We start from the raw sequence: 18,425 nt of genomic DNA, 5'->3' as shown, positions 1-18,425 counted from the left end.
CGTCTCTTTTTCCATGCTATCTTTAGCATTTCCTGCATGGTAGAACAGCGTCGAATGGCTTTCTTAGAGGACAGGCCACTATAGTGTTATAATTAAACGTTTTGCAAAGTAGTTTCCTCCACAATCCACACCACTAACGAAATTACATCCGTCAGTGGCGTCAGAGACCGTCAGTGAAACTCACAAGACCTGTCGTAAAGAAGATCTGGGACCTAGTGGCTGTAAGAATCCATTACCACAGCTTATTACAACAAAGTATTAGATGTGGTTTAGTAAATAATGAATTGTGTAATCCACCACAAATTCAGGCTGCAAACTGTCTGGAAGGCGAGAATGCGTGTTATAATACCATACCATATTGTGAAGCGAAAGATTAGGGGCAGAAGATTGTACGAGTGCCCTCTAGTTGAGGGCCATCGGAACTTTGTTCTGACAATAGACGAGGCATATATCTACTTACCTTAGGGACTATGATAAAAGTTCAGGCCATCACCTATAAGGGTAATCATGAAAAAGACCGATGTAACTTTGTGCCTCAATGGAAAGGAAGTTCTTGAAAATGTTTATGTTCTTTTGGTATGGAGAAGCTCAAGATTTCTAAGGTCAAAAACACAATGTCAAAATCAATATTGCTTTTTACTACGAACATGTAGTATCCTCAGCTTAAACAGAAGAAATATTTACCACCGTGTGAACAGACGGTAGTTTGTATGGGACTGCCCCAAAACAAGTCTACAAGTCACGTGACAAACGATCGCTGGCTTTCTACCAACGCATGGCAGTTGCAACTAGTATTCATGCTATTCTGTTTGAGGATATACCCGTTAAAATTCTAGACGCTAGTCCCATGGATTACTGTTTTCTTGGATTCCTCAAACGGCGCGGGTCATCGCGTCGAATTTGCTCGATAAACAACGTGTGGAAAGGCAAGCAGGAGTGGGACAATGTATCCTGGTAGAGCTGCAACGAAGTCTGCTTCAGTGGAAATTGCATTGTTTATATCGATGGCTATTGCATCGAGGATGATCGATTATGATGGGATAGGATGACTTAGGTAAGCAACAACTTGAGTTTGTTTTCGATAAACGGCCTCTGTATTCAGCATGCCCATCAGTTAACGCCATAATTCATCTTGATACACATTGTTTTCTATAAATTTTGAAAGAAATTTTATAGAATTTCTTTACGAATTTATCCAAAAGATTCCCCAAGATAGAAAATAAAACATGTGTTTCAATTAATTATATCATCATTGGATCAACATGCTGAATATAAATTCCTCTAATTCAGGGTATCTCAACCTGAACCTCCATAGAGAGGGAGGGGTGAGATCTCATGGTAGCGAATGGAGGTTAAAATGATAAGTGTAATTAGGATAAAGTAGCGAGAAAATATTCTTTTAATCATAATTAATAATAATTAATCATTAAATTTTTAATTCATTGTTTTAATAAACATACATTTATTATGTTCATATTTATTGTCCAATACGGCAAAACACACAATCAAACAAATTGTAAAGTAATAAGGAATTATTTATAAAAATGGAATACAAGAGGAATGAAACTGGTTACATACTACTGCATATTAAAATACAAGAAATACATACAAACACCACAAAAAGTGCATAATAAAATACAACTAAAATTGAAGCTAGACAACTGCAAGCGATAAGCAGCAATAATCAAGAAACTTATTACAACTGGAAAATTACTTACGGGAGTCGCTGCAAGGGGATGTGATAAAATAAGTCGTGATATGAAATAGGTTCAGAAAACATGCTATAATTTAATACCTTCTAGAAAATAATATTTGTTTTATTGTTATCAATGAAAAAATCTTGAAGTAACTACAAATTACTGATTCAAGAGAAATGTGTCATTCTGAAGCCCAGCCAATTTTACTTATTTTTCTTTCCTACTTTTCTTAGTGAAATTCCATTGAAAACGGAAAAACTGCAGCATGGATGAGTCAAGTAATTTCATCACTTCCGCTGTCAATCTCACATTCTCAGTTTCAAACAATATATCTACTAGGTAAATGAAGCATAGGCCGATGTGTGTTTCATTTTATTTTCATCTGAATACGTCTCCTTACTTACCTTATCTTTGACTCATTTCTCTTTGGTATACAAGGATGGATGTTTATGACTGCAAAGTTTGGACAAAAGGCTTTAGTGCAATATATATATATATATATATATATATATATATATATATATATATATATATATATGTGTGTGTGTGTGTGTGTGTGTTTGTGTGTGTGTGTGTGTGTGTGTGTGTGAACGAGTGAGTTTGCACCGTGAAAAAATCGTTCTTCAATAATTTCAGCAAGTCTTTATTACAAGTACCAATTCCATTTATTTAACATTTCACAAGTTAACATTTGACCTCTAATTAAATTTTAACGTTCTTTGTGTCCATGAATTTTCCTCTAGTTCAAAGTTAAAACTCCAATTTTTGGCAACTTATAACTAGGGTTCTCAATTTTCAAACTGAAATACCTGGACACCCTATAAAAATATACAGTATAATCATAGGTAAGCAAATATATATATTTGCTGAAATATCAGAATTAATTACATAATAGGTCAACACTCACCAAAAGTGAGTAAAAGTGTAGATTATTCCTATTAGTTGCATCGATAAGCAACAATAGCGGTATGTTTTTTTTTTTTTTTTTTAATATTGCTGAAATATTAACTTACATTTTGGATAAAAACTGGGATATTAGGAGTTTTGAACGAATTCGGCATCAATATGCGTTCAAATTTGCAGTTTAGCCTTCTATTATATATATACTGCAATGGTTTGTTCGGTAGAGTCTAATAAAAGTCTGGGATTTAAAGCCCTTCACCTATTTTATTTACGAAATAAATCTTTATAACAGTTTTACAAAGTTTCTTTGTAAATCATTAAATGCTTTTAGTGTTTGGCACACACAATAGTGGCTTCGGAAATAAAGGTTCAATATGACTTTAGGTTATGACGGAAATTCTTTAGCTCATTGCAGCCTTTGGAGTAGTTGATTAAAGTGAGCCTCCTTCGCTCATTGCAGCCCCGGAAGAAAGGTGATCATCTCCTTTGCTCATTGCAGCCCCGGAAGAAAGGTGATTATCTCCTACGCTCATTGCAGCCCCGGAAGAAAGGTGATTATCTCCTTCGCTCATTGCAGCAGGTTTGAAGAAACTCCATAGCCCATTGCGGCCCCAGGAAAAAGGTATTGATAGGTTATTGATCAGCTGTTAACTGTTGCCTCTGTCCTCACGAAGTCTTCTTTTATAGACGTCCTCTTGAAGGGGAGGTCCGTGAGGGGCGGTCGACCGTCTTCGGTTTCCTTCCGATCCTTCTTCGTATCCGTCTTCCATCGTCTACTGGTGTTTATATTTTGAACACAATAACACGTGTTCATTATCGAAGCACGTGTTTATAGTAGTTGCTTATACTTGAGGGTATGGAACCTTACAATATTAAGCTGGTGCTAATTGATTATAATTTGCTAATCTTAAACTTTTGAAGTTGTATTTACTTGAGCATAGTTTTTAGTTTCAAAAAAGAACAATACAAGAATGAAACACTCTGCATTATACGAGACATGGTGTTTTACATGGTTGCTCACAAGACGAAACGAAACAGAATTTCCATGACAAGATTTGAAATGAGAGAGTTCTTCCAATAGAAACAGAACACTTTCCCAGATGAGACATCATTTTTACGACACCTTTTAGAGATTACACAGCTTTAACTCCTGTTTCTTTCACAACGCTATAAATTTTATATTAAAATTTCTTTTCTGTTTGAGACACAATTTACTTATAGCTAGGCAATGGAACAAGGACTACTTTCTCTGGCTAACAAGCAGTAAAGAAAAAAATGTTATGCGCTGCATATACTGTTTTCTCTTTGAAAAGAATCGTGTTTTGCGTGACATATATCTACTAGGATGAACGTTCCTCAAGGTTGCTCTTCGCTCATTCTTGTCTTTCCTATAAAATATATTTTTTTTTAAATCTTCCTTTCGTTGCATTATCTTTAAAAGATGCAACACGGAAAGCATTACACTAGCAGACAGGCAGAACGAACAAGGAGCTTCGTGTAACACGGAAAGCTAGCATGCAACGGAAGTCAAATAAAAGAGCGGTTCTGCATATTCTTGTATTTTCTGAATCTTCAACTGATGTATACAATATGAGTTATTTTAAAAGTAGAAATAAAATAAATAAATACTGTATCAGATTAACCAGAGAACTCACAATAATTATAGCAAGTATCTTTAAAGTTAGACAATATGATTGCTTTTCGAATTTAATTTCATTTAACTTATATTCGAGGGGCTGCAGTGGCTCAGTGATACAGCGCTGAACTCCAGTGCGTAGGTCCCTGGTTCGATCCCAGCTGAGTTATTTTAAAAGTAGAAATAAAATAAATAAATAAATATAAAATTAACCAGAGAACTCACAATAATTATAGCAAGTATCTTTAAAGTTAGACAATATGATTGCTTTTCGAATTTAATTTCATTTAACGTATATTCGAGGGGCTGCAGTGGCTCAGTGATACAGCGCTCAACTCCAGTGCGTAGGTCCCTGGTTCGATCCCAGCTCTTGCCAAATGGACTTTGTGGTGGATAAATACGGTATGCATGGGTTTCTAGGGGTGTCCATTTCCTACCATTGCTTCATTCCATCATTGTGTTCATTATAATAATTACCGTCTCCCTTAGCCTCGATGTATATACAATCATGGGACGTTAAAGTTAAATATATATTTGTCTTTGCCTTCTTTGTTTCCGGAACTAAGTGTCAGTTCTTTGCATGGTGCGAAGAGAAAGATTAATAAAAAATATTTGAAACTGTTAGGAGAATAAAAGGAAGAATTCACCTAATGATCGTATATGGTGACTCTGTGGTTTGTTAGTGTGCATTATTATATATTTAATTGGTACTCTGAAATTAGTTATGTAATTATTAAATGTTGATCAATGAATCGCATGTAATACATTTGGTAGATTGGTGGATCTAGAGCAAAGTGGGCTCTTATGTAAATAGTGAAAAAAATTAGAGAACTCTTACTGCTGAAGTATTGCGTCGGTAAATATATATTAGTATCATAAGCTGAAGATAGTTTGTTACCGTATTTGCGTATATGTTTATGGCTGAGTTCTAAGGTATAAGAACAGATAGTTTTCAATTAGCGCCTACTCCCAATTGAAGTTATAAAGTGATCAACAGAAACATATAATTTTCTCGCTTGAAGAATTTGACGCAAATTCAAATTTAATAATATCCGAACCCTCTTTACCTTACAGTTACTTCTAAATGACTTTTCGAATAGTTAAGAACGTTCTAAATTGCTTTTTCGCACACGAATACAAGAAAACCAAAACCATTTTTGAAAGAAACGATAGTCAAAACAGCGGTCCCATTTATCCAAAATGAGTTTCCACGTCATCCCTGTCTCGTTTCGAAATTAAAATTTAGCTAAATCGCTTTCTCGCAAACCGTAAAGGTGAGTCTAATGATCAAATGTGCTCTCTGTGTGAGTAGTCCCGGATTCGATTCTCGGTGGATATACAAACCGACTAATGGTTCAGATCACACTTTCAGCAGCAGATCTCGTTTCGTATTGCCTAGGTACTGAAAGGAGGTGAAAAAATTCTTAATTAATTAATTGAAATCAGCTGTAAAGGGAAGGCACTTCCACGAGAGGAACTTTAAAAAATCCTATAAGTCCTAATTTTCCTTGCTTCTCTCTCTTTCTCTCACACACACACACACACACTCAAAATCATATTTGCAGTAAAAAAATATTGTCCTTGGTTCGAAAATTTATACATCTTCATAACTACTTATCGTCTTTCAATGTAAGTTTATAAATATATAACCTAGGACATGTAAGATTGTTTGGAGTACCTCTCGTGCAGGTGTCTAACAGAAGGGCCCCAAAAGGAATTCCTAAATTAAAATATCATGTTTAAAGGAAAATTTCGGAAATTTCCCCAAATTTCTCCTCAATTTATGAACCGGTATACATACATAAGGTATGATTTGAACGACTGCATTATCCTAAAGGCAATGACGTACAAGCTAACGTAAGATCCTATTATAATTAGGGTACGACTAGGAGTTTATTAAGTAAATTTCTTTTATTTGAAAATGTTGCAATACATTTCGAAAAAAAAAATATATTTGCCGCTATCAATTATACTTCAAAGGAACTTAGTAGAAATTTATCCAAAATATGTAATAATGTTTGGGTACATTCGGCGTAGGTACCTCACCTGGGGTTCCGTCAGGGACGTCCAGATTGCTGAAGAACATCGTGACGCATTATTGTGTGCTATCATGCAGAAACACAAACCTTTACAAAAAAAAATGATATGCTAACCATGAATCTAAATTAATTAAAGTGAAAATCTAAAATTTTCTTTTAAAAATACGTGATTTTTCAAAGGGTTACGTACGATTACTGGCATTACTTTTAAATTGGAGGATACAGGACTAAAATTAAATTGATTCATTTTTAGGAGCTTGAAAACTCCTATTATATATATATATATATATATATATATATATATATATGGTCAATTCCGCGGTAAGTGACCCTACGAAGGGAAAATTTGAAGTTTCACCTTGGCCTGGATAAGTATTGAAATTCATTTTTAAGAATGCTGAATTTTTCATACATGAACAAGATGATACCAACGTTGATTTGTAGATGGCTCTGCAGGAGGTAAAATATGACCACTTTCATGTCGCAGAATATCGTACGTAAATTTGGATTTTAACATAAATTTTTTAAATGCTAATTCCTGTACGTAAGTGAAGATCGCGTATGGAATTTATTAAGTTAATGTTTGTGTTTTCATCAATGACATTGTTTTGCACATAATTTAATAATAGCAAGAAAATTATAATAATTGATTTATTCAAGTAGGCTGTCGTGTAAGTCACAAGAAAACATGAATAAGTTTGTGTATTTATATATATAATTAAACAATAAAGCTGTAATTCTAAAGTTTCTTCATATGGACAGACGGTAATCAAAAGCCGTGCAGAAAGTTCCGAAATAATATGTGTAATTCTTTTAAATACATAATATAATATGTCGTGTAAGTCACATTTCTTTCCCTGTCGTGTAAGTCACATTATGCGTGTCGTGTAAGTCACATTTTGTTGCATTGTTACCACATTGCCAATAGTAGGTAACTGCAGTAAAACGTATAAATAGTGAATTGATAACTCAATTAATGTATTAAGTGCCATGTTAAGTGTAAGAGAATGAAAGATAAGGAGGATAAAAGCAATATTATGAAGTATGGGTGTAAAGTGTACTTGACTGGAATATAAATGTAACAAATGAATGAAAAGTTAAACAATATGAATCAATGTGATCTAGAAAGAAGTTTTAAAAAACGTGACAGGAAGTATCTATTGTCTCTCGAACAATGCCGGCATATGTGGTTCCGAAGTTTCTAGCTTCAGCTACTTTCAGTACTATGATTGGTTTTTTCGTACTCTTTCGTTGTTTTGGAAACATGCTTGTAAATTGGTATTTATTGCCTTTAGCCATCTAAAGCTCAGTCTGGTATAGGACGGAGGTAGGCATGTGGGAAAGGATTCGTTCAGATCTATTGAAAGAATATCATCTCGACATTTCCTTGGTGGGAATGAGGAACACCTCAGAAAGGATTGCCAGCTATATGTTTTAAACCTGCAACCTACCAAGCCTAATCTAGCACGCTACTACCTGTACTTTGTCACGCTTCCTTGGTAGAAAACATGCTTATTCCAACAAAAATATGTCACAACAAAGTTTACCTTAAGATTATGAGATTAGGACATGTCAAATATGTAACACTCGTCTTTTCTATTGCATTTTCAGATATGCCTAGTTCAGAAGCTGAATGAAAACGGAAATAGATAGAGAAGTTGAAAAGAATGATATTGCATCTAACGGATTTTAGTGGAAATTACTGTTTTATGTACCAAGAAAAGATACAAACCACTCACTGGATATCACACAGTTGTACAATGTAAATTCCGATAATATATTTTCCTGAAGAAAATGAAATGATAGAACATGATTCGTGCGTAATTATATCTGATTGTATGCATCAAGATATGTTTGCAGTTGCTTGTTTCAATTCTACACTTATGGAAGATTTTGAAAGTCGTCATCTGGGTTTTCCGATTAACAATGTGTATTATCAGTCGGACGATGGTGCACAACATTATTCACTTTGCAGAAAGTTGAAATGTCTTGGCATTTTTCAGCTACGAAGTATGAGAAAGGCTCTCAAAGACAAATTCATCCTCAATTTGCTTTAGAATTTATTAAGAGAACACGCAAGTTATGTCCGAACATTAATGTAATATACTGTAGTAAATTTTTGAGTTGATGCGCCAAAAATGGAAACATCATAAGAAAGAAATATGTAATATTCCAAAAAACACGAAACTAGCACTATCTTTGTGTTTCAGCGTATACTATTGAATGTTCTCTCATCTAAGGTATTTCTTCACAACGAAGGAAGTTTGACTTCATTCCAGAACAGTTCATTGGCGCATGCGAAGGAAATAAACGCAGAGAAGTGATGAAAATACTCTACTGGAGACAGGGTATTAGTACCCTTCGCCGGAAAAAGAACTATTAAATATTTGTTAGATGTGGAGAAAAGAATCAGAAGAATTGTATGTAACATTTCTTCGCCATGAAAGTAAAGAATTTTATTGGCCGCAACAGAAAGAATAGGCATATGTTGCATTAACAGACGTCGATCAAAGACATAAATTAGAATTTGACAAATTTTGCTCGAATAAAAGAACTGTTAACTTCTTGTTTTGTCTGTTAACTTCATTTTATCTCTCTAAATCATTAGTGCCACTCTATCCGCCAATAGATTTTGAAAGTGTATTTAAACGAAGACATGATGTTAGACTTGTCGTGTAAGTCACAAATTTATGTCGTGTACGTCACGTTATATTTGTGGCATATATTTTAATATAAATACAGAAAATATAATAATTTTCTTTTGGTCTTGTAGCTTGGTATCTACTTAATATATGTAAAAAGTTTTAGTTTCCTTGTAGCAATAGAAGAACAGAATTTTCAGATAGTTAACCGTTATTCAAAACACGATGTCTCCTACTGTCGTGTAAGTCACGTATATATTTAGAGACTTGTTTCAGCCATTTTGTTTACATATTTAAATGCTGCAAATAAAAATGAATGAAGGACTTATTGCCCCTTATTTATAACCTAAAACTTGCCCAATGAAAATATCTTATAACTTTTCAAATACATAATATTTACTGCCGTCTGGCGTCTGTTGTCGTGTAAGTCACAAATGGAATTAGCCATATATATATATATATATATATATATATATATTACTTTTTTATATCAGCATAAATAAATAATTTAGGTGTAAATGCCTTATTACAAAAGCAATACCGTCAGCCTGTCACTCACACTTCTAATAGTTCAGAATCAGACTAATAGTTGTCGCTAGTTGCGTTGCCTTTTGCATGACGCCAAGATGTGTTAACAGGGGAGCAATCAGTGTTAGAAAACAATTTAATCAAGTGCCAATTAAATTGAGTATTACTTTTGCTGGTTTAAATAATAGTTTAGATGGTCTTTCCAATTTAGTGGACCGTGGAATAAGTGACATGCGGTATTATTTATATCTCATACTTTGTAAATGATATAATGGACTTCTTGTATGAATGTATTATATGTCCTATGCTTATAACATAAATAAAGGTTTATAATTAAATTGTGGCTAATATTACTGTGTATCTCTCAACTACTACTATTCAGATACCAGTTCGCGCCTTTGGCGTGAGAGGCCCGGCGGGAGCTCATGTGGTTCGGATCCCACGTTAAACTATAGGTCTACGTCTCAAAGAGCCTCGCTGTTGAAAAGGACGCTAAGTACAAAATCAAATCAAACTATTCAGATACGAAAATTTAAAAGTGTGGAATTGGTATTTTGCCTTAAAAATAAAAAGAAAGTTCATTACTCCGAAGTAATTGGAAACCACAAGACATAATACTCAGAAATGTGATGAATTATTCCGAATGTGATGTATGTGAAACGTTTTGACTGAAAATGCTCAGAAGTGTTTTCTTGTGAAGAGGCTATAGGTTAACTATTGGAAATGTAGATTTATTCAGACTTTTGAAAGTGGCGTTTATTGACTGTCATTTTGAAAATGAAAGGACAAAAAGATATAACCCAGTTCAGCCTCCTGAACTACTGCACATAATGAATTAGTAATTTAGACCGACGACTAGGCGCCCTACTGCCGGTGTTTCGTCTGTAAACACACCATTTCACAGCAACAAGTTCTCTCTCACATGTAAACATATATAAAACAAATGTAGATTTAAAAAAGAATGAATATCATTATAACGGTTTTTACATTTCTATTTTTTCCTAAATGCATATGCGTTAATACTTAATTGGTAAAAGTAAGACTTTCCAATTCACAGTCACATATTAATGTATATTTGGAAGTAAATAAATATTATATGATGGAAAACATTACATGATTTTTTGTATAAGTCATTGAGTTAATATATTCCCACATACTGTTGTACTGCACAGTATTGAGTTGAGGAAGTCAGAATATCTATGACATACAATCCTTTATAGCTCTAAATCCTTTGCTCATATGTTTTTAATATTACACATTCATTCAATACATTTGCGCCCTAATATGAGTATGTACTCTAATACGAATGTTCAGAAGAAGCACTAAAATGCAGTAATGGGCTGTTTGCTACATCAAGTGTTGTAAAGATCAATTTCGTTATATTTTAATATGTAATATTTAATATATTAAAACTATTTACGTCGTTCCGTAAAAACTTATATAGTATTTAAATGGCATTTATAATGAATACGAGAACAAAATAACAAAATCAAACTATGATTGACAAAAATAAATAAATACAAATCAAAACAATACTCTGATTTTTGTCAGTATATTAAATGCTGGGGATTGTAACAGACAATTTCTGCATTTTGCGTGAACACATTTGACTTATTATTAGAATAAAAGCTAATAGTTACGTTTATCTAACGTGAAAATAACAAAATAAAACAAAAAAGGATGAAATTCTCATGATGTATTTTTATTCGGAGATACTCTATAATTTCACAGTATTTAGACTATACTCAGCCGAAGAACTGTGAAAAAGGACATTTTGTTAAAACGTTTAAGAGTAAGAGTAACCCTATTATATCCTTGTACAATTTCTGTTATGGTTTAATGAAAACTTGATACCTGGAGATTCCGAGCTTAACCGGAATTCTTAATATCAGACAGGTGCAGCATTTTGCATTAATTAAATATAAAATAAAACACCTTCTTTTCATTTTTTTAGTAAAATGCACAGGAACGATATTAGATGGGCAAAACTACTCATTACCAGACGAAACCAAGTTTGAAGTTTTATTTATTTATTATTATTTTCAATCTTGGAATGCTCAAGTGTGTGTCCTAGTAACTCATATCTATTAGAATTAAGGTATTATTTCACATCTTTAAATATAATTTATTTTATTTTTTCTAAATGCCAAATTTAAAGTACCAATAGGTGAAAACTTGTCGTTATTTACACTTAAGTTGATAATCAGGGGAAAACGAATATGTAAAAAATATTCATTTTTTATTGTTCACATCACAATATGAAGTCGAAACCTTCCAACTATTTTTTTCACTATATGAATATAACTTTTTAAATATCTATTAAAAAACATTACTATTTATAAATACTTTTGAAATACTTTTGTACCTCTTTTGCCTTCTGAGAAATAACATGTTACAAATCCGGAGAACTTGGAGTCCATTTACCATAGATCTATATATGATCTCTGTGTATTCACAACAGGGTGTACTCAGAATTATACGCAGTTTTTCCATTTTCTTTGATATCTACAAGGTCATTCGAATATTCGTCAGTAAGGTAATATCTCCACTTTAATTAATGAGGACTCTAAAACCAGCTGTTCTTGTATTACTGTGTGCAACATTTTGCCTAGAATTGCCGTTGTATTGTTAATTAAGATCACCACTTTTTGTGCTCTTTTTCTCTTATATTTCGTGGAATTTGATCGCTGTATTTCCATCTAGTGACGCCGCCAGAGGGAAAAAGGATGGCAAGCGGCATCGGTGGGTACGTCTGCCTTCCGACTACCTCCCAGACATGTTGTACTGTAATGTAGGTCAAATAATACAAAACTATTCTTTTCAGTATACTTTAAAAAAATGCTTCTCAAAAATGTATCTGTTCCTCGGTTTCCATCCAGAAGAATGCAAGAATTCAGCGGCCCGGGGAAACTTAAGGTTAAATGCCACTTCCGATTAAATTGAGAAATTAGGTGGAATAGATTGGGATCGAACCACAAAACAGTATGTAGGTAGTTTAATTTCAGAAATATTCCTGCAGATGGCAGGAAAAGCTTGTTTGATATGTGTCATTGCATCAACTTGCATTGGAATGTTTAACCTTCGTTTCCAGTTCCTCGAGAGAAAATGTGATATATTCCCCCTGAATCACTCAATTAAACTTGACTCTTTTGCTCATTAACAAAATAAATCAATAAATAATAATAATAATACTCACCACCAATCTCTGCTTCTGAATAGGCGCCTCCTGACGTCGAGTCCTAGAAATTAAGAAAATACATTATAATTCAATGAGACGACAGAATTAAAACATGCTTTCAAACATTGATTTATATTAGGATTGGATACAAAAAACAATCCTTATCTAACCTTGTAACTTTTATATGTCCAATCATACGTCGGTACCATAATAGTATTAAATGCAAAATAAATAAATAAAAATAACATCAGATAAGATTTCCTCTATAAAATAAAGTGGGCTATTTTATTGACGAATTACTACAGATTAATCTAAACAAACATTTGTGACATCCAATTTTTGGTTGAGTATATGAATCGACATATGAAGGAATCATCAGTTCATTTAAAAATATTATGTGTCAAGTAGTCATAATCAGTACACTTGCATTTGCGATACTTGCATTTGCAATACTTGCATTTGTAAATAGAACACCATTATATTTATGAGAAATCTGCACCAAATCAACTTGAAGACCAACAACAAATACAAAAATTTCAAACACCCTGCTATTTATTATGTTCAGTTCCTCTCCCAGCAACCCGTTACTCTCTCTTTAACATTATTTACAAACCCAGACAATATTACATTTTTCGCAGAATTTAGTTTTGGTTTAAGCATTAGTGTATCAATTTTACTTCATACTTTCTTTGATAAAATAGAACATTCACTAAAGGTATCGACAGTACAAGTGAATTCTAATCCGACAATACTGCAAGTTACTAAATTACAACAACAAGAAGTTACTAAATTCTAATCCTACAATAATTCAAAATACTACACATATCAATAATAATAATAATAATAAAAGAAAGATTGACTACTTTAAATCCTCTTCAATCAATGATGCTTATTAAAGAGTCTGAGCGGAAGAGAAGTGCATATTAGTCCTGGCTACGCCCCTTACAGAAACGAAAGAATAGTTAATACGGTAGGAAGTCGAAAATCAGAACTAATTGGGGCCACAGGTAGTTTGGATTTTCAAATTGTTCGGATTTTTTAAAATCACCAAGAAAATGCCATTTAGGCTTAAACATGTTGTACGGCATGTTCTTTTATCGATACAGTGGTTATACTGTACATACAGTAATTACAATACCGTACGTAAGACTACTTACATTTAATGTTTCTGAAGAACCTGCTCGCACACCAAATTACATTGTCCTTGTAACTTACACTTAAAACTTAACTTGTATAGGCCTAAGGGAAAACAAAAATATGTATGACAAACAATTACATGAATGAGCTTTTGTAAAAACACTGACTTTACACAACGCCGACGGACAACCCTATTGTTTGCGTATCGCTAGCGCTAAGACAAAATGTAAAAAGCTTCTAGGAAACGCGTTCGGATTTTTGCCGTTCGGATTATCGACGTCCTAATGTATTATGAATTCCCTGAGTATTTTATTTATCTCGTTTTTACATAAAGAACCATTTAGTAAAATATTTACCATTACCAGCACCTTTGCCATTGATAATCAGTTTGTTCTCCAAGTCCAGACGAATCAGACTAAAGCTTTCGGGGGATAGATCGAAATTCATTGCCTTTTTTTGTCTCTACTGTCATTTGATTGTTGCATATTTGACTTTACAAACCATTTTATTAAATTTTGTCTTAAATAAAATAAGTGTCGAAAATTCGTATTTTCACCTCGTCCTCAAAATGATCATGATCAAAACAGAAGATTAGTCATCTCGAGTTTTGGTTTCGATATTCTTGTCTAAATCAGCAACATTTCAACTGATTTCAACAATGAAAAAACATTTTGAAAACAAATTTCGTTTTCCTTAATAATTTGGTTAAGTGTTAGAGAAACAAGAAAATAGATATTGATCCCTAGATCCATTCAAATATTTAGGAAACAACGGAAATATTACAAAAGTTAAGATTCAAATCATATTATCTGAAATACACATTATTTCAGACATCATCTGCATTCGTTTTGTACTGCTATGTTGTTGGTGGGTAACAGTGTTGTAGATAAAGAGATCTTGAAGGGGTAAAAAGTAATTCCGACCCCTTCCTGCAGGGGGAATGTCAGGGTGGGTCTTAACAAAAGTACTCAAAATCTCATTATTGAATCAAGTTATTGTATGGTATACGTATATTTCAATTGTTTTTGAACATCCTTTCTTCCCTTAGGGTACATATTTTATTCAAAGTGAAATGATAAAAACACGGCTCGAGCCAAGTGCTGCCTATGCACAAAAATTAATTTCAAACGGTTCAGACGTGTTGTCTTGCAAAGACGATAACGTCATTTCCATTTTTATTATATATGGTAACTGCAGGTATATACGTTAGTGCAGCTAAATACGCCAAGTGTTCAGTACTGGGACGCATCCGACGAAATCCGCTAGAATCCCCCTCCAATATGTGCCACGGTCATGGACAACTCCGACTTGACGAATACTCCGGGAGACAGCGCTGAGACGCCACGCCATGCAGTGTTGTTTGCTTCGGGAAGGTTCCGTGGAAGTACGCTATATTTCAATAGAGGTAGGAATCCGTTATTAGTACCGTGCAAACTCAGGACATTGTCGATTGTTTACAGAAATATACACCTTATTTCATGCCCGTCTAGGAACACTTTGTTATGTAAGTATAATTTCAGTATTTTGTGATCCCATGGCTACTAAATCAATACCAAGCATGGCGCAATGAAATACATCAGGACTTGTGCTGAACTAACTGTAGAAGACAAAGATGTTTTCATTTGTCCCACATGTTCCATGTATTATCTCTGTAGTTTTTTAAGTCACAATACAGTGACACTGTTTGTCTATCTTCTTATGGTCTAAAACTTTTCAGTTTGAAACTTCATTTCAACTTTAGAGATTATCGTTTTACATTTTATCTTTTTAATTCATCTTGCACTTTGGTTATTCTATTTTTTGCGTGAACCATGTTGTGTAGTAATATTTGAGTTCGTACAATGCAGACGATGTAAACAGTTGCAAGATTTATAGCAGGTTTCTAGTAGTATCCTAGACTTGGCGTAATTACCTGCACGTGTTGGTAAATACGCCACTTTGTAACACTTTTTTCTTTTGCCTTGGGTACAAAATAGGAGTGAGTCGCATCATTGCCACATTTTTTCTATACGCGGAAAAGGCTACTCTGCAACACACATGTGTTGTTCTTTGTGTTTCATGAAAATTAAGACCATAAAATATCCAACACTCTTAACATGGTGTATTTACCTGCACCTACCTTAGATATGATCATGTCACCTGCACCGCAATTGCCTTCCCTGGATTTTCGAAATTTATCTCAAAATATGTTAGATTTGCTTACTCAACCACTACAGTAGGGTCTATTTAATATATTTATTGTAGTTAATAAATCAATATATGTGTGTCTGTCTTTTGCTTCCCCTCTCTGTGGAAACTCCTGCGGGTTTTTTTTTTTTTTTTTTTTTTTTTCGTGATATGGTTCTATTGGTACTGTTCAAGTTTCACAATATTGTAGCTATATAGCATATATACACATTAAAATTTTCATAAAGACTTGAATGACAATCTACATCAAGAAGTTGTAGCCTTCCTAAAAGCTTAAGTGTTTTATGAGATGTCTGGTTGAGACACTTTCCCAGATGAGACATGAAAGTTTAATTCTTGTTGTTCGTATTCTCTCAACCAGATGCAGACATATGTTTGAATGTCATTTCCCTAGGAACGCGTGGAGCTGTACGGGGAAAGCAATCTCGTAATAGGGAGTCAGCTAAGAGAACTGCTATAGTATTTTATTTCAAAAAAACGAAAGGAGCTACATTTTCGGGCTAAATAGTTATTGTTCTCGCAATTTGATCTTCCAACTGTACGGCCAGGGTTCGATCCCCAATGGAAGAGGGTTCTCGTTCTACCCTTGTTCGAATGCGATTCTGAGGTTCATAAAGGCACTGCTATCTCCAACAGATGGCAACACGTATATCATATCTGAAATATCAAATTTCAACACATTTACAACAACAGTGGTTAGAGTTAGATGCACTTCTGATATTTTATTTCAGGGTTTGCCAGGCAATCCTCTTTTCAACTGTTACAGGTGTTTTCTCTTCTATGAAGGTGAATGCCTACAGTTAATCACTCGAATGATATTTCAAGACAGTAAAATAATGGGAGATTAAAATTTATACTATAAACAACATGTGGTTCTTTGCTTCAAGTGATTCCCTATGGGAAAACATTAAAAAACTTTGAATGCACCTTGATGGTTCGGATTTCACTTTAAACACTTGGTCCACGTTTTATATAGCCTGATTGCTAAAAAAGGAACACTAAATTTCAACAAACAATAAGTAATGGAATAACTAAAATTCATTAACAATAACATCAATAGGAAAGGAATTGGAAGAAAGTTTTCGAGGGCCTGATATTTAATGATACCATTCTGGGATTTGGTTGGTTTAACGAGAAAAGTCTCAGTCAATATGGTCATAAGATTCGTACCCAGGATTTCTCGATTGAGATTCATGAGCGCAAACCATTAGACTATTATGCCCGATTAAAGTTTTAGCGAGCAGAAATGGAAGTAAATTTACTAAATGCAATTCAAAAATGTGTTTTAATTTTTTTTTAAATGTAATTTTTGCAGAAAATAAGAATGTTCGAAAACTTCAGATTAATCCCTGACAGATTTACATTTGCACGGAAAGACATACAAACTATAAATGTTAACATACGGAGCATGTGCGGAGTATACGGTTGGCAGGAAGTAGTAGGCGTACTAGATTTTTTCTAGAAGTGTAACATGTACGTTTATCGGCATTGTGTAATGTGTTTAGTAATTATGCAGACAGCGAATTGTTGCTTTCTTGTTGGATGAAGAAGATACAGTCGCAGTGAAGAAGCAAAGAAGGTGTACGTCTGTGTTGGGTCTTTATTTACAAGAGAAACTGAAGGGAAGCTTTACTGCTACGTAGTAAAAGAACTTGTTGTCGCTATTTGTTCCTTTATTGGTTTAGCTTCTCTCTCTCTCTCTCTCTTTTTTTTTTTTTTTTTAGCACGGAGGCAATATGAGACGTGAACCTACAGTTCAAAATGCAATCCAAACAACCATAATGTTGGTGGACGGTGACGAGTTGCTGGCAAAAAGCCATAAGTAACTGCGACGCGAACTAATGTGGTGACCACAAAACTCAACGAAAAGCGGTTTGAGTCACCTAGGTCTTCATGGATTAAAAATGTCAGGGAGTTCTTTGCTAAAAACAAACACTAGATTACTCCATGAACCAGACGGCTTTTAGTAAAACGATGTGTGGTCAGCATATTTACTAATATAACTATTTCTTCCACTTTCAATACGGAAGCTTAAAACCCTTTAATTTATAGTAGCTCTCCAACTGTCTCACAATGCTGAATCAAAACCATAAATGCGTTACTATCGATATTCAAACCAGAGCCACGCGCTTCAAATGTACGCTTACTAATTATGGTAAAAATGAGTTATTCAACTCAATATTCTTTCAGATATTAGGAACTCAATGACTAAACAATTATTACAACCATTTTTTTTTTAAATCTAACACTCAGTTATACGGCCTGGTTTCCCAAACTGGAAAATGCAATTCTTAATATATCAAACTAAACAAATCTAAGCTTCTCTTCCCAATAATAATCAGAAACGTACGCAGGGGATGGGTCCTGAGGGTCTAGGCCCCCGAAATCCAGATTTTTCTATAAATTTAGTCTAATTTTAGGGGTAATTTTACACATTTTAATTTTTATCCTTACTGAATTTGAATCCTCTCAAAAGCT

The 18,425-nt window shown here is 33.9% G+C and overlaps 1 protein-coding gene across 1 annotated transcript in view; it reads right to left on the bottom strand.

Moving 5' to 3' along the window:
* Positions 1 to 18,425, bottom strand: part of Eip63F-1 (Ecdysone-induced protein 63F 1) — a 373,190-nt gene that overhangs the window by 140,868 nt on the left and 213,897 nt on the right. The window contains exon 3 of the mRNA XM_081751261.1: positions 12,642 to 12,684. Coding sequence (XP_081607387.1) covers positions 12,642 to 12,684 — 43 coding nt within the window. The remainder of the gene's footprint in view (positions 1 to 12,641; positions 12,685 to 18,425) is intronic.

The sequence above is a fragment of the Thermobia domestica genome, chromosome 3 (genome assembly GCF_964235325.1).
Source record: "Thermobia domestica chromosome 3, izTheDome1.hap1.1, whole genome shotgun sequence".
In the NCBI taxonomy this organism is placed as follows: Eukaryota; Metazoa; Arthropoda; class Insecta; order Zygentoma; family Lepismatidae; genus Thermobia; species Thermobia domestica.
The sequence above is the reverse complement of the archived record's forward strand: the minus strand, read 5'-3'. Positions and strand labels throughout refer to the sequence as shown.